The sequence below is a fragment of the Cuculus canorus genome, chromosome 11, assembly GCF_017976375.1.
Source record: "Cuculus canorus isolate bCucCan1 chromosome 11, bCucCan1.pri, whole genome shotgun sequence".
Lineage (NCBI taxonomy): Eukaryota > Metazoa > Chordata > Aves > Cuculiformes > Cuculidae > Cuculus > Cuculus canorus.
The window spans coordinates 13,341,988-13,369,384 of NC_071411.1; the positions used below are offsets into that span (position 1 = coordinate 13,341,988).

The following is a 27,397-nucleotide window of genomic DNA, read 5'->3' on the forward strand; positions in this document are numbered from 1 at the left end:
GCTTGAAAAAAGCAGCTCTTGCTTGATGTCTGTAAATCTTTTTCTCATATTAAATATTTCACTTGATTGGACTTGTTTAATATAATTGACTGGGAGATGGCTCCATAAATTAATTTGAATCAAAATTTTTCCTCTGTAGCTGTAATGGCTATGCTTTAACTGTCTGCTACCTTAGTCCCACTGTTGCATTTTGCTGTGGCCCGGGGATGCAACACGGTTGCATTAGTACCAACACCAAGAAATAAGCATCTTCTGGAACTGCACTTTTGTGTGCACTTTCTTACGCACCTGCTTTTGGTTGTCCATCACCTTTTTATTAGTTACAGTAGGAATCCTGCTGAGGGCGGCTTTGCTATCAGACTTTCTGCGTGTTCAAAGCATATTTATTGTTAGCGGATGAGGAGTGGACTGTTTCTTCATTAGCCCATCAATGTTTCTTCCTTTTAATTCTCAATTTTTGAATCTTTAATAGCTATCTAAGTTTTGGTAATAACTATTTTTTACTTTTTTCTTCCTTAGCTATTCTTTTGAGGGCAATAATTTGTTTGCTGGAATTATTTGGTGCACCTAGCATCTAGTTCTTACATTGTAAGGGTTTTTTGATGGGTTTGGTTGTGGGATTTAGGGGAAGATTTGTTGGGGGGGGATGTAAGGAGTTTAAAACAAAATTTCTTATTCATTCGGAGAATGTACATAATGATTAAACCAACATGATCATTATATTTTTAGTTATTTAGTCTTTATGCTTAAATTCTGAAGTCTTTTTGATAGCAGACTTCTGAAGTACTAGCTTCACTTCTGTAAGTGTAAAAAACTTTTATAACTAACTAATAAATATTGGCATTTCCTGCATGTACCCCTCCTCCAGATCCCAGTTGAAGGTCTAAACAAAATTTTTTTAAATTTTAATTCTTGCAGGGTAGGGGTTTTTTGAGTGGTGACTTCCCTTAGGATTTTTGCATGTTCTTAAGCCTCTGGAATTTGGGTTATTTGGAAAGAAGGAGCCTATATTAACTGAAAAATTAAAGCAAGTCATTGCCAAGGAAAATTTCAGCCCTTGTCTTGTTTTACAGAATTACTCTAATGGGGTCTTGTTAGCCCTTTTAGCATTCTACAGATATTAAGATTATGCTTAAACATCTACATTATATTAATACCGTGTTAAGGGCCTGATCTAAAGCCCATTGAAGTTGATGGCAGTGTTCAGTAGAAATTTAATGCTTTGATCTTTCAACTGTAGCTTTACAAGTTACAAAATCAAAAATAAAAACCATTTCAGTCAACATAAACGTGTCTGTTATCTGTGTTGTACTTCACCCTTCATGACTATTGGATTTGGAGCCTCCTCAAGCTGAAATACTTAAAATAATAATTCTGAGTGCGTTTTACAGCAGCAGGTTCTGAAACAGAAAAAATGTCTTGCTGAAAGGTGTATAACAAGTGCAATTGTCTTGTGATGTAGGGAATTACCCTAACGTGCTATGAATATATAAATGTAGTAAGTTTTAACTGTAAGTAGCGTAGAACTGCAACACAATAAATATCAGATTTAGGAGGAATTTAGAATCACTATTTAAATGTCTTCACTGTGCAGCTTCTTACTTTAAAGTGTACCTTTCCAGGGCTTCAAATTGCTGCCAACCTCTGCCTACTTTGCTTCTTGATGTTTATTGTCTGTAGAGCTATTTGCTGTGCAAAGTGGGTATCTTAACACCAACGTGAAAGAAGTTGCAGAACTACTCCTATTACACTGTATTGCTTCTTTCTGTATTTTTGTATTGATAATGTATTTATGTAAGTGTTTCTAGTGGAATATTACAGGGAACGGTGACAGAGAGCACAGGCTGTGAATTGTGGAGCGTCTCAATTTAATAACTGAGGAAATTCTCACTACTTGCAAGAAGAGATGCAGTGCCTGTTTTTTATTTTCGTGTTATTACCCCTCTCAGCCCTGTGCACTTGAGAGATCCTTCTTTCTTTTTTATGAAACTGTATATTTTCAGCCTGTGGCTTTCTATTAAATTGTAGTTAATGATATACTCATGAGGATTACATCACCCTACATGGAGCAATTTGGCTTAGGCTAGAGATCAATCTGCACATACAGCATCTGTCACTTAACAGTTCTGCTTAGATACCAACAAAAAGATTTGAGGTCCCACTGTGTTTTGAGGTTTTTTTTTCCTTATGTACATGTCTCAGTCTCTTAAAGTCTTCACTAGCACTGGGATTGTGTTTGTTTTTATAAACGTAGTAGCAGAAGAACAGGTAGGTATTTCTGGGCAGTTTTTCTCTGCTTCTGCAGCTTCTCTTTGTGAATGGTCCAATGCTGAATTTATTAATCTATGCAGTTGCTTGCTCAGGTGTAATCCCTTGTTCAGCTACACTTATTCATTCACTGAAGGATGTGCACATTTGTACATCATGGCATATTAAAGTTTTACCGCCGTCTGCCACAGCTGTCATCTCTTTGACCCTTCAGTAAACCAACAGTCTTCCACATAATTTTGCTTTCATCCAAATGTAATGCTATTACTGCAGAGACAGATGCAATGCAATTCTCTGAAGATCTTGTCTCATTACCTTCTCTTCCAAGGAGGTTAATGTGCTCAAATGATCCCTGTATTTTCTTATTTTCAGTCTCTTGCTGCATGAAGAGCAGAGAAGTGCTCTGGGTAGTATTTGCACAAGCTTTTTGGGGAATGGAGCAAATGGGAAAGATGAACTCTCCATTTCAGAGGAAGGCCTCTTTACCACTTGGATTTCAGATGCCTTCATTTGTTTCCTTAGAACTCTTAACCTTTTAGTTAAAAGCCACAAGAATATATAGATCTTTTTTCTAATATTACTTACCACACAAATAAGTCAGACAAAATCTCTTTACCCAAAACCAGCTAAACAACATTTAAACGTTAATGATCTGTGATAATAACTTGAGTTTAATCAGTGTCTTGTCCATGGCATTTGTCATATAGAAGTGGTACCACTTCAGAAACCAACGTAACTTCCTCAACTTCATTTTAATATTTGCATTATGTTAGTACTTTGTGGCCAGCAGGGATGACCTTATGATCTTCCAGAGTTCATGGAGAACATGAGAGTTGGCAGATGAGGGGCTGAAACTGGTGTCTGGAGACATCTGTTCAAAACCCTGGTTTGTAAGGCAGCAGCTGTCATGTCATCGAGTGCAGTTTCTCTTCATAAACTTATCATCATCGTAATGTCTAATGATTTGTGTTTTCCTCCTAGTGCCTTTGTATTGATGTACTAGTATTTTATATAGTAATGAAGCTAAACAATCGAGGCAGTGATTTATTGGGTTTCTTGGTTTAGAGACTGGTTTTACACTGCCACAGCTTCTCATTTGGTCTCTGAACTAGTGTTCGTGATTTGCCAGTAGCCTTCCTCACTGACTCCCTGAGTACCCAATAAGTGTATAACATGATGCTTTTGATTATTAATAACCACATAGTAACAGTTGTTTTCCGTTTCCTTATCGATTGTTCACACTCTACATTCATCATTTTTTTTTTAACCTCTGATTTCTTAATACATATCTCTGGTTGTATTTCATATCTTCATAGGAATTTTTTTGAATATTCAGCTTCTCTGGTTAACAAAATCTAACACTTTTCTCTTTAATATTTTATAAGTTCAGCTCTTAATAACATGGTACTCTTATTTACTCTTTCATCTTTCATAGAATCATAGAATCACCAGGTTGGAAAGGACCCACTGGATCATCGAGTCCAACCATTCCTAACCCTCCCTTAAACCATGTCCCTCAGCACTTGATCCACCCATTCCTTAAACACCTCCAGGGAAGGTGACTCAACCACCTCCCTGGGCAGCTGTTCCAGGGCCCGATGACTCTTTCCGTGAAGAATTTTTTTCTGATATCCAGCCTGAACCTCCCCTGACGGAGCTTCAGGCCATTCCCCCTTGTCCTGTCCCCTGTCACTTGGGAGAAGAGCCCAGCTCCCTCCTCTCCATAACCTCCTTTCAGGCAGTTGTAGAGAGCAATAAGGTCTCTTCGTGTAGTGCTCTTTTATTTCTTTCCATTTAAAAATAACTCTAGTCTGTCTTTACGCCAGTTCTGTCTTGTCCGTCCTGTATTTTCCATTCTCCTAGTTTTTCTGATGGGGATACAGTGGAATTACTGTCTTGGTTCTTTTAGAAGCCTTTTTGCCTCATAATAAATCCTTTTGTTACTGAAAAAAAATTGTCTGCAGATTCTAGTTCAGAGCTTTGTCTAAACTGTTGGAACTAAACGTACTTCCAGGCTCCAGTATTTACTGACTGTGACAAGGGTAAAATCCATTTCTTACACCCTGGCATCCATGAGAAGATGCCTGTCTAGAGGCTGGAAAAGGATCGCTATGCACTGTAACTGTTTTGAGTTGAAAGCAAGATGCTTAGCTGCACCATTGTGCTGGTCTGCCATACACCCCGACTTGCATTGATTTGTCACTATATAAGGTGTCAAATAGATCAAGTTAGTGAATTCTTATCACAAATCATTGCTTTGTTTAATGATTTTAATTTTTCCCAAGTCATGTGCGCAAGGGTCTCCTGGTCTTCAAGATGAATCAGTATCAGGCACCAATTCATTTTGACTAAGACCAGATGCAATTTTAGCATCAGTTTAACCCTCTTTAGTTACATGCAATTATTGTCCCTGCTTTTATAAACCAAAATATGGGATTTACCTGTGTGGGTATTATACTGTTTGTTTTTTAAATGTGTCTCTATCTGGGTCAGAGGAATGATTAATATTGCAAGAGAGATTTTGTAACTAGGCTGAAGCTCTGGCACATATATAGAAAAGAACATTATGATTTTACAGAGGATGCAAGAGGGAAAAGTAGATGTATGACAGAGCAAACGAAATTTTGGCTTAATTGCTTGCAATAGGTACACTTCTGTAGTCCTGGTCAGGCTGATTAGCTGGTTTGAGTAGCTGATAGGAACAGAGCAGTTGTTCGTTATAATAAAAGGCAGTGTTTACAGTACTTAAGATTTGAGAAAATAAACTGCACCATACATTACTGATCTTTTTCTAAGACTAAAGGTTAGATGGAACTGTTAGATGATCTGTTTTGATCTCCTGGGTATCGCAATACAGTTTTGCTGGGTAACCCCTGTATCAAACTCTTCTCCGGGATGCAGTAACTTATTGCTTCTTCTGAACTCTCTGGAGTTTTAAGTTCTGACTTGAGTTTGTGGCGCCAGCTTTTGGTTTGTCCTACCTAAGAAATGATACCACAAGAAACTCCTGTAAAAATGCGATCAGCAGGCAAGTGGGCAGCGTGCTGCAGAGAGCTGCTGCAAATCCAGTGCCAGCCATGTAGGTCACGGTGGTGTTTGCTCCTGCCGTATTCCTTCCCTCCACTCTAACGATTTCTTTTATTGACTGCTGCGAGCCTGTTGATGGGAGGGTACGAGTGTAAGAAAGTTGCTTACAGTGAAAACATATTTCAGTGTAGATAAGTAGAACTGCTGCAGTGTGTCTCGCTGTGTGTGTTGAAGCAACTGAAAGGATCTCTGCTCATCAGGTTTCCTTAAACGTCCTACCAGGAGCATGAAGTCGGCGCTCAGCATGAGCTGCTGTGCACTCGATTCCTGCTGCAACTCCCTATAGGTGCAAAATAATTTGACACCTTCCACTAAACATTCAGACTCTCAAAAACTAATTAAATATATTCAGCAGCACTTGAGGAAAGGAAAGGTTTCCAGATAAGAGAAGAAGCTGACTGTTCTAATAGCAGGAAACTGATAAAAATCATCAGCTTCTCATACTAAGCAGCTTCAAAATGAGACCAGATGGCCTTGGGACAGCCTTTAGGCTCTTTTGTCTCTTAGTTTTTGTCTTTGTTTAAGAAACACCTCTATCAAATTCTGCTCCCTGAAGCTGCCCTGTTTTGCTGCACCTACTCCTCCTCCCTGTACCTTAGATACAGAAAAGAAAATACCATTCTAGGTCTTCCCCTACTCGTGGAGACTTATGAAGAGTGTGCCCAGACTCTTGGTTGCTCCCCATGCGTGCTGTTTGTTGGTTTTTCTCTGTAACACACATAATGGAGTCCGGCATTGCTGTTGAGATGCGGTGGTCTATTTTGAGTTCAGACCCTGACAGGAGAAACTATGAATTTTCTCTGGATTCTAAGAAAAGGGAGGAGATTAGAATTTAATAAATTGTAATGAATATCATAACAAGAACTAAGGGGTGCGGGATTGGTAAAGTGAGTTTAATGAGACTGAGGATAAAGGAATCTTGAGATAAATTGAGGAAGATGCTGAGCCTGAGTGTTGGTAAGTTGAGGAGGCTGAAACTGGTGGAGAAGCAAGGACTGAAGGGGAAGCAGTTGAGAAGTGGGAGAAAGCACATAGGTATGCGAGGAATGACAGAAATGTGTAGGAAATGCATCTGAAGCTAAAGCATCCTAGACCTCAGGAGAGATTATGGCATTGGGAGTGGGGCACTTGAGCTGCGGGTTTCACTTTGGGGTGGCTGCTTCATGGGACCTGTTTGGTTTTTTTCTTGGTCAGTGTTTGCAATCTTAGGCAATCTTAGTTCTGATATTTACTAACTCCGAATAATTGTGTTTGCAACCTCAGTGTGTTCTTCTAGTTTTGTTAGGAACTACAGAGTAGCATGTTTGCACAAGAATACCGAATTAGATCATAGAGTGGAACTCGTGCCTGTGCATGGGTTGGAGTCATGGCTTCATGGGACACTTTTCATCCTTTGGCTTGTATCTTCCATATTCAAGAAATGATTCGGCTGCTTGCACTGCACAATCTCCTGTCTTCTTGAGATCAAATTATTTTTTTTGTGTGTGTTTTTACGTGAACCTGGAAACTTTTGTTGTTTTAAAAATCTCCACTGTCAGCATCACAATGATATGTTTCTTTTATATTCTCCACCTTACCTGCAGTAGAAAGTACCAGTTTCGCTTGTCAGCTGCAAATGACATCATGGCAAGAAATGTGTTTCACTGCACCCCTTTCCCCTGAAGTCTGTAAGAAAGTAGCTACAAACCATCTGCTTTAGCCACTCCTGCCTACTGTAAAGTAAATGAACAAAATGTATTTTGGTTTGCTTTGATGTGTTTCTGAACATCCATTAAGCTTTAACTTTAGTGTTGCTGTATGGTGCCTGAATAGAAATAGGTTGTTTTTCTTACATATCCTGTCTTCCTGAGCCTGTTAATGTAGTCTAATCCTATCTAGTAACATAAGAGACTTATAGTCATAAGTGTTTGCAGCAATTTTCTGGAATCTGTTTTATGCTGTGGAAACATCTTTGTACTCATCTAGGTAGTGCTGCAGATAAGGTGAAGCACCCAAGGAATTGTGTATTGTATGCCCGTTTGAGAAATGTTAGATTTGAACGTCACAGAGACAATTAATGTCAATACTATGTGCTATATTCAGGGCACTAAGTCTGAGTTATTTTATTCTTCAGGTGTGAAAATTATCTTGCCTCTTAAAATTGTAATGTGAATAGTTAATACAGTAAAATAACTGCTCTTTCTCCAGCTGAGCCAGGGAAATGTGCTACCCTGAAAATGTGTTACTTTTATTTCTGTCTCTGCCTTTTTCATCCACGAGGAACTCTGGTAATAAAATCAGAAGTTTTAATTTCCTCTGAATTCCTCTGCAAAGATAGTTCTTGATATGGTATTAATTTCTGTGCTTGCAGTCTATCCCCTCTATGGCGCACTTCAAGTAGGTTACTGAAATCACTTGTGTAGAAATAGTCATCTTCTCTAAGTTCACTTGTAATTGTTTTATTAAACTAAAGAGTTGAGGTGCAATGTACCTGACAAACCAATCTCTCTTTAGGTTGATAAGGAGTCTATTGGAGAATTATTAATATAATAAAAGTAAAATCCTTTAGTGTTAGCTCTTCAGGATTCAGGACACGTCAGGTTAAAAATACTGAACAGCAGTGGAGCTAGATAAAACCCAGCTGATTTTGAAAGAGAAAGCAACACAGGTGCTTTTGGCAGGGTAGGTCATGGATGGGGAGATGGCTTGTTACGTTGCACGTGCCTGCTGTCTGCAAAGCTGGTCGTAGGGCCACAGACATAGAATAAAACTGCATTGGAGTTATAATCACAGCAAGAAATGCTGTCACAGAGCTTTGGAGAGCCTAATCCTCGAAGAGGGTAGTCCGGACTATGAAAGGTGGAGGCTCTCTGAAGAGCTCGAGCAGATCTGTAAAGATGGAATGGCTTTCTCCAGGGCCATGTTTTTGATTAGCTACGGTGGAGTTAATGACACTCATTATTATGTTTGTAGTTCTATATAAACTTGTGCACTTCATATTATTTTGTTTAACCCAGGTAAGACACGCTTCGAGAATTATGGATATTTTAAAGGTCTGTGAATACTGTTGTTTTTATGCTGACTAACAAGTTAGCGTATTTTTATGAGTGAAGCAGCAGCTGTGCTAAGACATCTGTTGACAGGACATTTGCTCATCTGCTGTATCTGTTATTTGTCATCATTACATCTGTTATAGTCCACATGGCCCTAATCAAAGCAGTGGGGGTTTTTGCCAAGTGGTCCATACCAAGGGAGATAGGGAAAATGAAATATTTTGGTTACCTTTATCCTCGCTATAGTTTCTGGTGATAACCCAGTTGTATTTTGTGATATTCCTGGGAGGATAAATGCATTTCTTTAAGGAAGGTGGCTGTCTTTGGAATGATAAAGGACTGAAGTCGGTGGCAGAAAAAAACAACCGTGTTGTAATCAGCATATTTCCAATGCTTCGATGGTTTTGATTGATTTGTTTATTGTGGAAAGTCTTCTTGGAATCACTGCACTTAGTTAACTGAAGGTGAGTTTATTTATTAATTAGATGCAGATCAGGCAAAGCATTTAGCACTTCTTAATTTGAATAGCCCGGTGGTGTTCATCGTGAAACACACTTTGTGGTCATGAGTGGTTAGCGATGGAGGTGGTTTATAGATTTTTTTAAGAAAGCTTTAAGGGGGCAAGATCTGTGTTGCATCTGAGAACTTGGCTGTAGGATAATTTCTTTGAGCAAACATCCTTCCTTCCTGAGATGTTTCTTAAATTACTTGAATTGCTTTGTTCAGTGCTGTGTTTGCCTTGAGTTCACTGATAATTCCCAGATAATATGAATTTATGGAGGACGTATTTTTTGAAATATTTGTTGGAGTGTTCCTTACCTTCAAAACTTGCATTTCCCGTATAATGCTATTTTCCCAGTTCTGTCTGTGCATATTGCCAATGCAAAATGTTTGGAAAAAAAATTTGCTGTTCATCAGGTGTTGACTCAACTTTTACGCTATTAATATTCCTCTACTGCTTTTTTATTCTGCTGTCTCTGGGCTCTTCCTTCTGTTCCACAGAGTACACAAAAGCATCTTATCTCTCTCTGTCCTTCTTCCTCTCTCTTTACTGCAAACTCTTCTACCTTTTCCCATGCTGACATCCTGCATTCACTACACTGTGATACATCCCTGCGAGTTTCTTTTTAGCTTCACCTATTTGTTTTTGTAACATGCTCTGTATGACTTTTAAGTTATTCTCCCTAATTACTGTAAGAATGTTTGTTTTCTGTTGCTTTTCTTGCTTCATCCCAAGTGACTTAAGAGGTGGTGAACGGTTTGAGAGGGTTGTAAATAAGTTTGTTGCTGGTGGTTGGTACTGTTTGCCAGCTGGTTCCAACAGCCTGTAATCCCTGCACAACTTGCTTGTTAGATGTTCTGCTTTCCAGACAATGGAAACAACCTGCAGACACTCTTCCCTAAGCTGTTTACTTTGTGTAGAAATTTGCTGTGTTCTATTGGTAGTAATTCTATGGATGCAAGATGGAAACTCACGTGGGCTGTGCTAAATGAGACTAATGGGATGTGTACCGAGATGGGAGCACTATTTCAAACTAAAAACCTCAGAAGTTTTCTAAGGAGTACCTCGGGTTGTGAGTAAAAAGTGCCCTGAGGATGGGGTGTTGTTTCTGCTTGCTCTGTCCTGGAACTTTTTGGGCACGAAATGTTGGCTGGAGGGGGGTTTGGGGGTGTGGAACCAAATGTACTGTTACCTTTATACGGAGAAATGTCACAGTGTGCTGAGTTGATGCTGGCTGGATGCTGGTATCTGCCTAAAGTAGTACAGTATGTCTGGCCTTGGAAATGCCTTAGTAAAGCCAAGGTTGGGGTATAGAGGGGTGGGGAAGGTGGTTTGTTTATGCACATCAGTGATTTAGGTAGTAGTGAAGAGGTTTGGGTTACTTAAAGAAATGAAGCTGTCTTGTTCAATTTTCTCTAGAATAACATAGCTATTACAACATGCTGAGAGTGTTATAGTTTCTTAAGAGCCAAAGGCTAGCATTTCATTTCTTTTTACTAAAGTGACTTTTACCAGGGCGAGCTGGTTGTGAATTAGTACCTCATTACATGCTAACATCAAACAAAGTCCCCACTTCAAAATTACCTATTCAAGAAAACAGTTAAGATTTGGTTGTCCGACTCATTTAGATACTTGAACGTTCTACCAGTGTGGAATTACACATAAAGTATATTTGCTGCTCTGAATAGTAACGAGTGTAATGAAGTAATGGAATAAATGTCCCTCTTAAGGGACAATTATGCTTGTAGAACATCAGCCCTTGTTCTGCAGTTATCAAAACATGGTAGAATTGCAAATAAAAATATGTTGACAATAAATATCAATTGATGCAAATATAATAAGATGCCTGGGCATCAGTGGACTTCGAGTTGGAAACCTATTGTATCCTGCTTCTCTCCAGGGAGTAAATGTGTTCTGTGCATTGCTTAGATAAACAAATAAAAGTTGGTATAATTTCTAGCAGCCTCTATTAATCTCACGGAGTTCCAGTGTTACAGATGTGTGACTTTGGGTGAAACAGCACACAAGTTTCTTGGCACAGTGTGATGCAGCACAGTGCTGCGAGAAGGTAGGAGTCGTGTCTGGAGCAGATTTGTCATAAAAAATTCTCTGGATTTTTCACATCATGTTGTTTTACATCTTTTTAAAGCATAGGTGTAATAGTTGATATGATATTGCATTCTCTCTTTGCTTGCTTTCCTTGATTTTGTGAGATAACAGAAATGAGAATCATTTTAGAAGGTGCTTTCCGTGAATGCTGTGTCTGCAGGTGGAGATCAGGTTCTTTTTTTAATTCCTTCTCATGTATTGACATCAGGTGAGAACATGGTCTGGTTTACCTTCTGCAGAGGCTTCATGGGGCGTATTCTCTCCGCCCATTAATTTACAAAGCCATGTTTTTTAATAACTGGGTGTATCACATGAACTTTGACATGCTTCTGTTCCAAATACATACACAGAGGCATTATTCCTGGACAGAGGCAATGGAAATAGTGCTCATGTTACTTTTATTCCATATTTCAAAGTCTTCTTTAGTAACAAGCTTGTTTATTAAATGGAAGGAGAGAGCCCGAAGGAACATACATGCAGGTTTTCATCTCCTTGCTGTTTGTATGTACAAGAACATGTCCTATTGTTCTTATTTTTGGGCAAAATAAAAGACTTCAATAACGCATAATTACATTTTCTCACTCCATTTTATTGCAACAGCATTTATATTTCAGTTGATGTAGTTTTATATACTTAGTACTAAAGCTATGAGGCAAATACGTATATTAGCCTGGAAAGAGAGAAGATGATGCTGTTTCAGGAGTCAGAAAAGTCTTGATTGCTAATTTTAAACTTTCTTCTATATGGCAAGCTATAAACAGGCACTAAAAATATTTAATTTAGAAATTGCCCAATTTTAGATTGGTTTTAAGTTGGATTTTTTTTTTTTTCTTCTGTAGTCAGGACTTTGTAGCATTTTTTACCAAAACATTTTCAGCTTTAGGATTAGAGAACTTGCCTGGTAAAGTTAGGTAATGAAGTTGCTCGTTTCCTTCTGCAATGGTGGTGTTTCAGATGAAAGGAGCTAAAACTGGGGCATAATAAATCTTAATACAAGTAAAAAGCTGTAGACAAAAGAAACTAATTAAAACACTTTATTTTGGTAACCAGTTTGAGGAAGTAGATAAAGTTTTAAAAATCTGATGGTGAATAAGACAATCCATAGATCAATAGATAAAACGCAGAAGTACTTTTTATCTGTTTCTGCCCTTTAGAGCAAAACAATGGGATGTTGTCATCCCATGGGATTCTGATAAGCGAGTCCCGTTCTGACTCATCACTTCTTAAAACCATCTTCTGTCCTGTTCTTATCGCCATTCTTTGTTTCCATTTGTATTTTACCCATTAAGACATCTCAGCAGGGTAAGAGTCTGTGAGTTCAGAGATACAAATTGATCTGTAAAAGTAAACAATCTTTTGCATTATTTGCCCACCTTTTGCAGTATTTTATTTACCGTGTTAGTTTTCTGAGAACTTAATGTTCCTTCCCAATGATTTCATGTAATAGCAAGTTTTGTTAGAAGATACAGCCCTACTCCTCAGTGTTATTGTGTGTAGGATACTGGTTTTATTAAAAGCAAAAAAAAGCACACCACACCGAAAAAAAACACCAAACTAAAAAAAAAAAACCCACGCAAACAAAAAACCTGAAAGAAACAGTCTCTCCTGCTATTCTACTAATCGTGACTAGTTTTGACCTTTAATACTCTGAATACGCTGCAGAGGCATCTGAAAATCAGACCAGAATAAGCAGGGAGCACTTTCCAAGGTCAGAGGTTTAGACTTCATTGCATAATGCTGAGGGAGAATTTTATTACTCTTTTGTGTGGTGATTTTTAATTATTTTCAAAGTGGTTCCAGACAATGTGTAAAAGGAAAATGCAAGTATATAAATGAATTGAGTAATGATGTTTCTGCAGCTGTGTGATGAGTCTGGTACTTAAACCACTCTACAAGGTAGGATGGAGAGCTTCCTGCCTAATTAGGGAAAAATTATTCTTTCATTGTAGTACGTCTCATATTCTTCATTTTCTGATGGATTCTACATTGCTGCTTGTTTCTCAAAAAAACTGTTCTCCTGTGAGAGCAGTCTTCATCTGCAATCAGTGATTAATAACTTCTGCAGTGCAACATTGCAACAGATCAAACTGGAGAGAGCTGTGGTGGGTGTCCCCATTGGGTACCCATGGATAAACGAGTATGTGCCTTTCTGAATGCTTTGGCACGTCCTGCAGGTCACGTCTCTTCCCAAGGTGCTTCCATCCCAATCTCATCCTGCTTGTGCGGTCTGTCAGACGGCACAAAGATGACAGAGTTTCCTAAGGTCTGTATTTGCAATAAATGAGTGTAAATGCTTAGAAAGTACTAAAAGCATTTCAATTACAGAAATGCTGTGTATTAAACAAGACTAATGACACAGTAGTTGTGATATGAGAGCAAAATTAGGTCTCAGTTTTTTTATATGTAAAATAATTTCTCTTGGAAAGTCTTAAAATCCAAATTGCATAGCTGTGTTCATCCCCACATAGAATATTGTGTATCCTTTGGGGTGCTGTCATCTCTTGGTTCTTCCTTTCATGACTCAACAGAATTGTGTTAGGGGCGGCTAATAAGTCTATATTGTTGTGGAAGAAGAAGAGTCTTAAAAGGCCTGAAGCTAATTGCAGGGCATGCTGTGTTGCTCTCCCAGTGAAATTTATTTGGTTGTGGTTGCGTGTGACCGCCACAGTGTGTGTTGCTGAAGGATCAAAACTTATTCTGTGCATGAAAATGTGGGCCCTGAGATGTACCTGTGCAGAAGTTCAATTGGCAAGGTGAAAACAGTCCTTTTAAGAAGCAGTCTTAGAAGCTTTATGTGCAGTAACAAAGACTAATACAGCACTATCTTATTTCAGCGTTGAATATATTTTTTAAATTAAGTATTGAAATTCTAATCGCTCCTGTTCAGTGTTATGGTAACTGCTGTTGCTTTTGAATATTAAAAAATATTATATTTTGGGAAATAGCTACTGTTGGTCAACTCACTACTCCTATTATGCTTTGTTCTAAAGACAGCCTTGTAGTAAAGACTATGTTTGTATCCTTTACAGGGCTATAAACAAACTTTTTTAAAAAAATTATCTTCAGTTTGGTTTTTATTATGGAAAAATGTTTTATTAATGGAAAAATCTTTCTTACTGTTGGACCTTGATTTTGGTTTATATTGAATGTTACATCTTGCTTAATTCAAGGATATAATAAATCTCTATGTTCTTGGATCTTGAGTCACTAGTTAGAGGGAAAGTTAATAAAAATTTATGCTGAAATACTGCTGCTCTGCAGTTTTGTTTGTGTATTTGTTAGTGGTTTTTTCTGCTTTTACTCAGCTTAAGACCACTACAGAAGAGCTGAAGCCAGTCAGAGCAGAGCACACTGGTGCGAAGTGCTTGCCCTCACCAGGGCTTAGCAGTACTACAAGGGATGCTGCTGCAGGGAGGGGGTCGAGATGTTTCTTTTCTGTTTGAAAAGATATATATCCATTTTCTGAGTTATTAGTGTTATTATGAGTGTTATTAGCGTTATTTTACGGTTGGTTAGATGAGCTCGGTAGGATCTCAATGCTATTTTCATCAGAGCTTTCATTTCAGAAGAAACTGGCTTAAGGACCTATTTTTAAGTTATGCTTGTGATTCATTTTTTGTTATCAAAATTAGGGTAGCATAAGCCTAGCATAAGAACAAAATTAGCCATAGGATCTGTTTAATTATGTTCTTGTAAATTAGTTCACTTCAGTCCTAATTCTGTCATCCTCTCTCATGTTGAACAGTCATTTCTTTTGCAACTGATCCACTGAAATCGCTGAACTTGGTTCCACGTTGAGTGATACAGTACCCGGATTTGAAAACTCAAACTCCTGTATATTTAGTCTTTTCTGTTTCCTAATATCTCACTCACCTTTCTTTCAGTAACAGATCTTGAAAACTCCAGGACGAAAATGAGAAGCGCTGTGTCTGTTCGAGAGGGGCAGGGAGTTGTGCTGCTCTGTGGACCGGCTCCCCGGGCAGGAGGTAAGGGGCCTTCCAGGCTTTGTGCTTCAGCCACAACTGAATGACTGTGAAGTGGAATATTGTCCTGGAAATGCAGAAGTGAGAGCAAGAATGAAACTTTTTTCCTTTCTAAAGGAAATACAGAGAGAAAGAAAACAAAGCGAAAAGAGAGGAAGGGAGATACTTTGAAGGAGTTATCTTGAAATGCCTTTCTAGCTCCTAGGAATTTCTGTCCGCTTAATATGTCTGTTTTATATGATACTTCCAGTAATTAATTATCTTCTGGAGTTCAAATTCTGCCCAGTTTCACAATTGCCAGGACTCAATGAATCTAGTTTTCTCTCTGACTAAACAATTGCAAAGAGTAGATTGTTGTCTTTAATTATACCAGTGTCTGCCTCTTCTTGCATTCAAGACATTACAGCATTTAATAGTGTAATGTAATGGTGACGGCATAATTTAAAACACTGCTGTCTTGAGTGAGGTGAGTAAAATGGATATATGGATTCTTTGTGGACCAAAAGTTGCAAGTATGTTTTATTACTCATTCTGTATCTTTGACTAATTGCTCTTGAACCTCAAGTAATATTTGATATTTGGTTTTAGTTGATATGGAATCTCATTATTGAAGGGCTGTGATGGTAAACGTTAGATCTGATTACAAAGATTAAGTAATACAAGCTAAACATTTAATAAAGAAATATAGGTGTTGTGGTCTCTTAAATTTGGCAGAGTCCAAGCAGACATAGCCGTGAAGTGGTAATTTTACAACTGTCGGAGCTTGCAGAATTTTCTTCTCCCTAGACTGATGCATACTCTTAAATCATCTTTATAATCTTACAACAGCTTTGTCTTTTCAGCTGCTGAGAAAATAGGTTATTCTCCCAGCTATCTGTAAGAATTATTGAATTTTGCTTCTGTATGCAGTCCAAAGTCTGAATTATGCTGACCATTCTAGTAGTTGCATCCTATGCATGGATTTAGAGACCGTGGTGATCATCAAACTAACTACAGCTCTGCACTGAGTCTTGCAAAGTTTGTTTGAGGTGTTAAACATGAGATGATACACAACATGCTTCTGTTGCTGAGAACAGTGGTTCAAATCAACATGTGGGAGAGGTGAGAATTTCTTTTGCACTCAGCAGATGGAATATGATTGACACCCCCCCCGCACTGTTATTCATGCACAACGAGAAAGCTGAGGGCTCCCTGCATTATCAAATGGAATTGAAAATTGCTACCAGAATTATTTTAAAACCATCCCTGGCGATGTTAACGGCCAGGTTGGATGAGGCTTTGAGGAACCTGATCCAGTGGAAGGTATCCTTGCCCGTGTCAGGGGAGTTGGAACCGAATCGTCTTTAGAGTCCCTTCCAACCCAAACCATTCTATGATCTGTCTGGAAGTTGGAGGGTTAAGCATTAAGTTTTCAGGAGAGAATGGAACAAGGTGGAAATAGCCCTTTCTTCACAAAAATAAACCTGTAGCACAGTGACATAAAGCAGTGCCTCTAGATCTGGTATGGTAGGGTTCAGGTTGGTAAGTCTTTGATAAAAGATCCATCCATTAAGCAGAAGTAGTTTGATAGGAATAGCAGGGATGGTTTAGGAACAGCTGTTCTTGAGGGCTGTTCAGCCCTTTCCAGATCAGTCATCTGATTTTTTTTTTTTAATTCTGTATTTGTTGTGCTGAACTATCAAATAATTTCAACACTCATTCTAGAAACCTTCTCAAAGAGTGTTTTCTCTTGTTTAGCCCCCAAAATATTATTGCTTCATGTTCTGCTATGTCATGCAATTTCAAAGTTCTTTCTAACTTGATCTGGATATTCACTTTACTTTGTCTGTTAGAGGCCTTCAAGAAGAGGTGTGATTATTCCTGTGATATACACACCATTCAATTGCTATAGAAACCAATGTTCATCCCAAAAGGAAATACAAGTTCATAATATGGAGAAAGGAAATTGCTTCCCATCTGTAATGTGGCATATTTTTCTCTTCGCTTATCTTAGACATATTTTTATTAGCAATATAAATATCCCCTTTCAAGGTGGAGCAAATTATTCATGCAGTTAATGCTACTTTTGTCTTTTTGAAAGTCTATAGTTCCAGTTCCATCGGAGTATGGACATCTACCATTTAAACCAACAATGCAACTCCATTGAACTTAAAATAGAATCATGGAAAAGACCTTAAAGATCATCAAGTCCAACCCTTAACCTAACACTTACAAGTTCTCCACTAAACTGTGGCTCTAAGCGCTGCATCTGCAGAGCTTTTAAATACTTCCAGGGATGGTGTTTCCATCACTTCCTTGGGCAGCCTGTTCCAATGCTTGACAACTCTTTTGGTGAAGCAGTTTTTCCTAATATCCAGTCTAAACCTGCCCTGGCACAACTTGAAGCCATTTCCTCTCATCCTATCCCTTCTTACTTGGAAGAAGAGACCAACATGCACCTTGCTACAGCCTCTTTTCACCTAGTTGTAGGGAGCAATAAGGTCTTCCCTCAGCCTCCTTTCTTCCAGACTAAACAAACCCTGTTCTCTCAGCTGCTCCTCATAAGACTTTCTCCAGACCCTTCACCAGCTTCATTGCTCTTGCCTGGATGCACTCCAGCCCTTCAGTGTCTGTTTTGTTTTAAAGGGCCCAAAATTGAACACAGGATTTGAGGTGCAGCTTCACCAGTGCTGAGTACAGGGAAGCAATCACTTTCCTGGTCCTGCCGATCACACCATTTCTGATACAAGCCTGGATGTTGTTGGCCTTCTTGAACACACTGCTGGCTCATGTTCATCTGGCTGTCAACCAGCACCCCCAGGTCCTTTTCTGCTGGGCAGCTTTCCAGCCACTCTTCCACAGGGCTTCATATAGTTCATGAACCTCATACACATTGGACTTTCCCCCAAGTATTTTATTAATTGAACTGTTTTTTTATGTTGGATAATTTAAGTTCTGTTATAACTGAGCAGTGATTTTTGGATAATTAGGAGGGTCAGCTGACATTGTTCTGCGTAACCATGCTTCTGTGTATAGTTTTAATTCTATTACTGGAAACCTGTTAAAATATCCTGGTTTTATCACGAATTAGTAATTCATGTCCTCCACAAACTCAAAAGATAAAATGATATCTAAAATTGATATATGTAGATCTCTTTTTCAGTTGTTGTAAAAATTATATTCTACTGAACTGTCTCTAGCTGTTTTGACCTTTTGCTGTGTTATTATCTCTTTGATGGTTTTAAAGGACTGCTGATATGACAAACATCTCGACACAAAACTTAATACTGGACGCACTTCACATGCAGCCAGTTAAAAAGCATTCATGTGATGCTAATGTTTTTCTATTCTGCCAAGAATGGAAAAGGCTAAACATATGGAGATCTAAAAATGATTTTTCTCTACTATTGATTTTGTTCCAGAATCGGTATCTAAGGAGTGACAAAGCATGCATAAAGCAAATCTGCAAGTTCCTTTAGTTTTACCTACTGTTACTACTGATTGTTATGTAGCTTATCTTAAGATACTATTTGTTTGCTAGATACTATAGTTTGTAATTGTTTAATACAGTCAGTAATCTGAGATCAATTTCAGGTATTGGAAAATGTTACTGATTTATGGGGTATATTCTGTTGTGCAGGAGAGGAGAAAGCAATGAGGCATGGTCCTTTTACGTCGTTTGTGGTAGTTTCAGGGCTGCTTTTTAATGGTAGAGGTGAAGATTTGCTTGATGGTTATTCCAGCTTTTCAAGGAAAAGGCATGCCTGGAGAAATTAGGCATCAGTTGGTGGGTATAATTTCTGCTGTCTTGTTACTAGGTGAACTAGGATAGTAACCCACATGAACCGAAGTGAACAGTAAGAATGTTGTGGAACAAGCTGCTGTTTGGAAATTGCAAGGAAATTCTACTTGTCTTATATACATGATTAGCCTCCTGTGATACATGTTTCTATTTCGTTTAATGTGGCAATGATATTTCTACATAAATAAAACAGCAAGAATGAACTCCATCTTACTATCATGCCCTGATAAATGTAGATTAATTGAGAAATGAGACCATATTTGAAGGATAGGGATCAATCTAGCTTATAGTTTATTATTTTAAAGTTGTGGCTGCCCAGGGAGGTGGTTGAGCCACCATCCCTGGAGGTATTTAAAAGACGGGTAGATGAGGTGCTCAGGGGCATGGTTTAGTGGCAGATAGGAATGGTTGAACTCGATGATCCAGGAGGACTTTTCCAATCTGATGATTCTATGTTTTTTTGAAATACATTAGATCATGGAAAAATAGATCTGAATTTTATTGCTGACTGCTTGGTACGACAAATCGTTCAGTATGTAATATGTCAGTCACAAATTAGTATTTAGACTTGCAAACATTTGCTCGCGTCTTCTGCCATTTGGAGACCTGCAAGTTCCAGCAAGACTGTGCTTCATGAATAACATGATACGGGAAGCATCTCGTATGCCAGAAATACTTGATGGTTTGTGTGGGGTCCACAGCGGCTGAGGACCCCTGATTAATGCACCCGGAAGGAGATCATGGGACGGGAAGTGGGCAGACAATATAGGACCATGCATGAAAGTAGCACTATCCATTCACAGATTGTTTGTGTATAAGCTAATCCAATCATGCGGAGACACGTGTGTTAATCAAGGGTATAAGAAGCGCGCGTAAGATCAAGCACCGGCCGGCCAGCCCTGTAACATCAATAAAGAAACTTGCTTCCACATCACCGTGTCGTGACTCAACAGCGACAGGTTTGATTGTTTCTTTCCCATGACTCTTGAATATCAACATGTGGTTTTTCAGGGAACTATAAATTGAACCAAATTTACTCATTTGCTTTGGAAATATTTCATACCCTTAAAACAAAGCAAAAGCAAACTGACAGAACTCCAGATTATGGTTTCTTTTCTACTGCCCACCAGTGTGTTTTCAGAAGTTGAAAAGCTTCCTGGTTTTGCTCCTCTACTTTTTTTTATTTCAGATTGTGGATGACACTTATCTGGGTATGAGCAATAAACCATACTTACAGTATATGCGTTATGAGGAGTTTGCACAAAAATGCATTCTAAGGAGAATAGTAGGTTGAATATTATAAAAGCAATGACCTTAAAAATGGTCCCGTAGTGTTCTCGAGCGGTTCTCAATCTGCCAGAGAGAAATGGTATTTTTAAATAAAAATATATTTTGCAGTAGTCCTGTTGGTGTCATCATCATCTGCACAAATTTCAGCTGACAGTTTGAATTAAATTGTACCCAAGAGTTGCTTATATTTGTCCTTAGGAGAGACAATAATACATGTTCACAGCTGGATTTCACAGTGATTTGTGACTGTCAGAGCATTATTTTCACCACGAGTAACAAACCAATTCTTTCCTCTGTTCAGCATTTTATCAAATGCTGTCTTTTTAAAGCACTTTTTCTTTCAATAAACCTGTGTAAATTAGACCAAAGTTAATATATCCTTATTTGTATATTTGTACATCTGCAGCTACTTCATGGGTCATGTTTTCAGGTTAGTGTCGAGGTTACAACAGGTCTAAGAAACTTAGCAGAAAGTGCATGATTCCAGTTTGGGAAAGGGCCAACTGGACAAGCAAGGTTATCAGTCAGTTATTACATATCTCTTTAACTCCATGTTTTGTATTGCACATCAATGACAATAAATGAATATTAATATTTCTTTTTTTTTTTTTTAGCTATTTCTTCTTCTGTTCTTTTTGTAAGCCTTAGTTTGAGGTGTATATAGATCATGAAGGATAGCTTTATAGCCAGGTAGTCAGTAGAGCATAAAGCCTGGAAACATCCATGATTGGTAATGTTAGGTCTCATAAGTTTTGAACTGTTATCTTGAATACCTGTTGTAAAATGAGTATGGGAATATTGCAGCTTTTTTATAATTCTGTTTTTGAGGAAAGATTCTAGCCTTCATTCCTTCTATCTCTTTCTTCTCTACTAAAATATTTGAAGTTTTCCTTGAGAACTGGGTAATTGATTAGGAAGAGGCAGGATGGAGATGGCCGCAGTCCCAGCACACAGTCATAGCTGATTGTTGTATCCTTAACAAGAGAACTGAAAGTAATTTTTGTTTTTCACAGGAGTTTACAGAGAAGTTTACCTTCTCCTATAAGACTACTAAATGAAGTTTGTCACTAATCACTACTTCAGTGTATAAGCTGTAGTGTGTTCCTTCAAAAATATGCACTTGGGTATTTCCATTAGTTTCCATTAGTTTACCTCCCTAATACTTAACATTAAGAAGAAATCAGATGTGTTTTAGTTTAGCAACAGGCTAAGCTATCATCTTTTTATCCTCAAAATTATTATAGGCAGGAAGCAATTTAGAATACTTTGAACTATTGAAAAAGCACAACAGAGTTGTTAGAAATGCTCTGAGCAATTAAATGTAAAGTTCTAGGGAGGTGATTAAAAGAACAATTTGTCATTTGAAATGGATATGGCTAATGGGTATGTATTTAAATATTGCTTCCCAAAGCAGTTCCTTACTCTTCTGCGTGCTTCCAGAGTACCAACAATTTGATCGGAGCCAGTTCGCTTTGAATGACACAGCTAGTCTGACACAATTAGTTCAGAAATGTGATAAAGAGTGACTAATCCATCATCCTGCAGAGTTACAGGGGAAGCAAAATTGGTTTTTTATTCAATACTGAAACCCGAATGTAGAAAAACATTTTGTTAGACTCGTGCATTAGCATCTGGACTTTCTTCAGAGCACCAAGAAACATTTAACCTGCCAGTCAGGAGCACTTCTAAATTACAAGGTCACATTCAGTTTAAAACTTGGCACTCATTAATGGTTAAATTCTGCGTGTGGCAGGAGAAAGCAGAGTGGGATAGGAAGGCAGACAGCAGGCAGTGCCGTATCGCTGAGCTGCCTTTCCAGTGAATGTGCTGTTTGGAAATGTACTTACAGCGAGTTTTTCTGTGGTATGAAAGAAATAACGCTGCCGGTCCTGAACATCTGTGTTTCCCAAGGATAAGGTTAGAAATCTTTATGGTTTAATTACAATGGCATGCTTTGCTTTTTGACGCAACACTTGGAGAAATGCAACAAATTGTTGAGTACAATGAAAGACCTTCAGGGGGCTGTTCTGCATTGAGAGAGCTTTGTCACCTGTGGCAGCTGTGCAAAGGTACCCAGATGGTTTGTGTGATTACTGCTTGGCTAGTCTGTGGTTGTGCTGTAGGTGTGGGGGCAGGACGGAACAGTATAATAGATGCTGCAACTATGTTTAAGGAATTGCATCTTCTTTTACATCACACTAGCTCATTTCAAAATTGGAAAATGAGTGGACTCTTACCATATTTCATTTAAAAATGAAAATTAGGTGTTGGCCTGAAACCAGAAACTCACAATTTCAGCTAAAACATTTCAATATTCTCATTAAATGTGTAGATTGAAATTGCAAGATATTACATACGCCTATCGTGCTGCTGTCATTGTTTTGGGTTGTTCCATACACAAGTTGCATGCGTAATTACCTGCACAGCATGCTGAAATATGATCTTTTATATTTTATCTACAAAATAATTCACTTTTTCTGCCAAGAAGATTAATGGTACACATTAGTTTCAAATCAGAGTGTTTCTATTGTACTCTGGAATAAAAAGAGTTTCTCGGGATATGTTCTTCACTTTTTGTAGTTGGACTCCGATTCGAATTATGCAATTTACATTTTATATAAACAAAAATATCTTCAGCCTAAAGGAGGTATTCTGAAGAATTTGAGGGGGATTTCACAAGCATTTATAAACTCTCCAAACTTTTTACAAGTTGGGAAAAAAAACCAACCTATTTTAACCAGAAATTAATTTGTCTGACCTTACTCCTGGTGGTCACAATTCAAACCTTATTACAGAGGTTTGGTTTTGTAGTTGTCATTATTTTCATGTAGAAAGCATTAACAAAAAGTAAGCTATAATACCAAACCTGTGGTTCATACATGGTCTGTACTCTGAAGCATGACTGCAGCTTTTGTGAATAACTAGAGACTTGCATTATTAGTGGTAAAAATACTTGAATGCAAACAATTCAGGATACCTCTCAGTAATACATGGTCTGAGATTTGGTTTGCCCAGATGAACATACTTAGAACAGTTTTGCAGTTTCTGGCCTTTAATATGCTCAGTATACCCTAAAACCCTAAAATAATGTACAATTTCTTTACAATAAAATTCTAAAGAGTTTTTTTTTTCCATTGTCGAAACATTATAATTACGACAGTGGCACCTAAAAACATTATAACATTTAGTTTACGTGTATGTTAGGGGGGCTTTTACTGGAGTAGATAAACATTTTATGCCTACGGTGTGTAGGATTTTTATTTGTAAAACAATCTTTTTTTTTTGCCAGGAAAAAAAAAAAAATGTAGTTTACTTTACTTTACTTTATGGCAGAGATAAACTCAGAGGTTTTTTTTTGGCTGAAGTCCAGGCACCAAGAACAGCCTTGCAGCAGGTTGTGCAGGCTTACCAGAGGAAGGATGGGCAGTGAACTAAGTGAAATAAAGTTATCAAAGTTTGCCCAAGTGAGAAAGAAAAAGTAGTTAATGAGAAGTTTGAAGGTAGTGCATGTAAGGTAAAATGCATTATACCCACAGGGGCGCTCGCCTCCACCGGTATAGTGACCTAAACCCATAGCAGTGTAATCCTCTATGGATTAAGCTGCGGTAAACCAAGGACTGTTTGCATCTAAGCTAAGAGCATCCTCTGGGAGTTTAATGCACTTTACCTCATGCAGATTAATTTCCTACTTTTAAATAATTTGTTTGCCCCTTCCTAGGACCATACAGAGCTATCCTCAGAACTGTTGACAAATTTGACACTTCTGTATGTTACTGCCCTACAAAAAAACTTATCTGGTTGCTTCAGGTCTGTGCTGTGAGAGCTTACTCTTTCCTGAGTGATGCTTAGCCGGAAAGCGAGGGACTTTTCTCTTTTTTTCTGTCATTTAATCATAGTTTGAGCTGAAACTGGGCTAAATGATGAGTGGGTTTCTTTACTAATTATGGAATCTGTCATTATCCTCTCAAAATCAGTGTTACTTTTTGCTTTACTTTTAACTCTAAGGTAGATAATTCAAAATAACTGGTTGTTAGAAATTTCCATGCCTCTAACTGCAATTTCTGTCCTTGCTATATTTTCTGATTATGATCTTGCAAGCAGTTTTTTGAAAGCCATGCACCATCCCGTGGGTTAGGCAGACTGCCAGCTGGAGAGAGAAAATACCAGGATGCTTCAGCTTCCCGTTGTGTCTTTGTTATCGAATATTGTAGAAATCTGGACTGGAGAACTGTTTAAGATAATGTAGATTTGTGAATTGATGATTGACATGAAACTTGTTTCTTTTAATAAAACATTAAACATGTAACTACTGTTCAGTCAGCTTAATGCATTCAAATATTTTCATTTCATTTCAGGATTATGGAAACATCTGCTTCACTAATTGAAATCCAGTCAGTTTTCAACAGAAGCTTAAATCTGTTTCAGAACTGTATTGGTCACATCATTTACTTTTGGCTGTTTTAGAAGTATCATTTAGATGTGAACTGTAGGGCTAGCAGATCCATGTTAAGTAGATGTGTGGAAGTGGTGGTCCTAAACAGGAGTGAGAGATAGTGGGGAATGGCAAGCACCTGCACACCTACCTCCCCACTCCCCGGAAAGGGAAATGAGAGGAAAACAACACCCACCCCCCACCGGGAAAGGGAAGCAAGAGGAAAAACACCTGGGGGTTGGAAACTAAATAAAAACAGCTTTAATGAAATAATAATAATAATAAAGACAAAGAAAGTACTAATAACAATAAATAATAAAAATATATACAATTATAAAAAAATTGCCTGCTCCCCCTCCAACTATGTGACCAAATGTGCTGCAGAGCAGGCACGGGGAACGGTCTGGGCTGGGAGGGAACTGGATTCAGTCTGGGATCAAAGGCAAAAAGACAGAGAACATCCTCACTGGATGTCAGCCATCGAAGAGAGTATCCCTTGTGACCCCTCTGTTTTATACAGAGTGTGACTTATATGGGATGGAACACTCTGGTCAGCTTTTTACCTTCCTGCAGTTGTGACCCTTTTTCGTTTCTTTGACTTACAGCACTCCACCAGCTTGAAGACGGTCTTGATTTCTATAGAAATAAGCATAAGCAATGGCTTTTCTGCATACCACTGCTCTGCGTTATCACTTCCAGGGAGAAACACTATCTGAACAAAAAACATGCAGTTAAACTTTCAGACAATGAAGTTACTTAGACCAGACTTAGCTGAAGTTATAAACTGATTCTAATTTAGCTCAAATCGGAACAGTGTGTAAAATAAACTTTATGAATTATCCTTCTTTTAGCCATAGGTCTTTATACCCTTCCCCCATCCACCCCTGAACTTTTGCTTTCTTCCTTAATTAGTTTATAGTTTGTGATACCCACAACTACAGCTCTGGTTTCATTCCATGGCCTCCCACTGATGTATTGTAGCTTCTCTTAGAGGAAATGTATAATGTAATTAAAAGCAATCTTTCTCAGAAGGATGTACATGAGTTAGACTTAAAGTCTAACTTTGAACTCTCTTGAAAGTGGGGCTTACCCCTTTGTCTTCCTTTAGCAATAGGAGACTTCTGCTACTTAGGAAGGTATGTTTTTTGAGATTTGTAGATGGCAGGAAAAGACCATGGCAGGCAGTCAAAATTATCGATTTAATTCTTTAGTTTTTTGTAACAATCTAAATTTAAAAGTGATAGGCAGTTTTGGCAGCTCTTTTTAATCGAACAGTTAGATGAACAAAGTACCTAGAACAGTATGAACCTGCTGAGTGTGTTTTGGGTGTAGACTTCACAGTAAATAATAATCAAATAATATCAAATAAAGAGGAGAAGCCAACCAGGATACGGTAAACAAATAAAAATTGAGTAATAACTGTAATTTCCAATACCTTATCCATGTATGGTTGCCAAATAAGGAAAAAATGCATTGGAAAGCAAATGCTTAGATCTCTGAGGAAGCCCAAGAGACGCATATTGCTTCCATTTATAACAGAAAATCAACTGAAAAGTTGTAATTGACAGAAAATGAGTGAGTTTATGTCCCTTGAGGTACCCTAGGATCAGCAATAGGCAAATTGTGTAAACATAATAAATCACAGAACAAGTTGCTTAATATAATTTTTTTTTGGAAAATAAGAATACAATTTTATAAACTATAATAAATACAAAGTGAGGTATGGTTGTGGGGCACTGGTAAAGAAATACCCTGCTCCTTTTTTAAGTAAGTCAAAAATATACGTTGAATGGGAAATTAGGTTTCCAGGAGTGCTTTTTCATAGGTTGTTGAAGAATCCAGTTAAGCTGGAATACACTTTGCATGGCTTTTGTAGTCATAATGACTGATTTCAATGAATTTACTCTTGACTTAACCCAATACAACAGGAATGAAATCAAGTTGCACGTTTTCCTGCTGCATATCCAGGTCTGTTTGTCCCCTCTAGATGTTTTGAATACTGTCTTTTTTCTTTTTTTTAAAGAAAAAATTGTATTTGAGCTAAAGAAAACAAGTAGCTCAATAAATAGCAGAACTAATAAAGCCTGGCTTCCCGCACTTTTGTGTCTTGTGGATGTCTCCGTTTGATGTAGAGCGTAAAGTGTAAATTATTTTTTTTTCTTACTATTCCTAAATTGGTGGCTGTTTTAGTCTACAGCCTTTCCCTCAGCTTTATGATCACTCTCTTCATCCAGCTGCTCTGTAGAGATGGAATTATGTTTTATTTTCTGGTCTTTCTGGTTTTAGCCAGACCATATAATCTTTGCCCTCAAAGAGGTCGTAGTCCCCTTCAAACTCTTCAGGTGTGCTTTTTCTTCTTTTCCTTTTTCAAAAGTAACTTTTGTTTTATTTTTTTTTCTGTTTGAAGTGTCTGATAGATACTGAATGATGTTAGACCACAGCCGGAACGGTGCACAGCTGCCTCAACCTGCTGTGCGATGCTTACTCAACAAACCCTCTCAATTCAACAGCAAACCATTGACACCTGCATCTTGGTGTTTGTGTTGTAAGATGGGAGAAGAGCTATACAGAGTATTTTTTTTGTTGACTGTATAAATATCCCTCGGTTTGTGTATGAGATTCTTGTGGCACGCCTCAAAACTCTTGCTAAAGTCAAAGTAGATTCCCACTGCACTGCCTGCCTTGACCTTTCTTGGCAAATCCTTGTTGGCTTCTTAAGCATAAAATCATTAAACCTCCCATGTTACATAGGGAGGAATTTCTAGAGAAAGCCATTGTTTCACCTGAGGAGACATGCAGCATGTCCGGAAGGGTAGAAAGCTGCTTTCAACAGTGTTTCCAAATATAACAAAAGTTTAACTCTTGAGAAAAGTTCTGGATCTGTTAATTGTTCATCCACATCACTCCTGTAAA

General features: G+C 38.1%; 1 protein-coding gene across 2 annotated transcripts in view; it reads left to right on the forward strand.

The window, feature by feature from the left end:
- Positions 1-27,397, forward strand: part of LOC104068330 (contactin-3) — a 111,385-nt gene that overhangs the window by 40,382 nt on the left and 43,606 nt on the right. For both annotated transcript variants that reach the window (XM_054076138.1, XM_054076139.1), the window contains exon 3: positions 14,883-14,984. In XM_054076138.1, the coding sequence (XP_053932113.1) occupies positions 14,883-14,984 (102 nt within the window). The remainder of the gene's footprint in view (positions 1-14,882; positions 14,985-27,397) is intronic.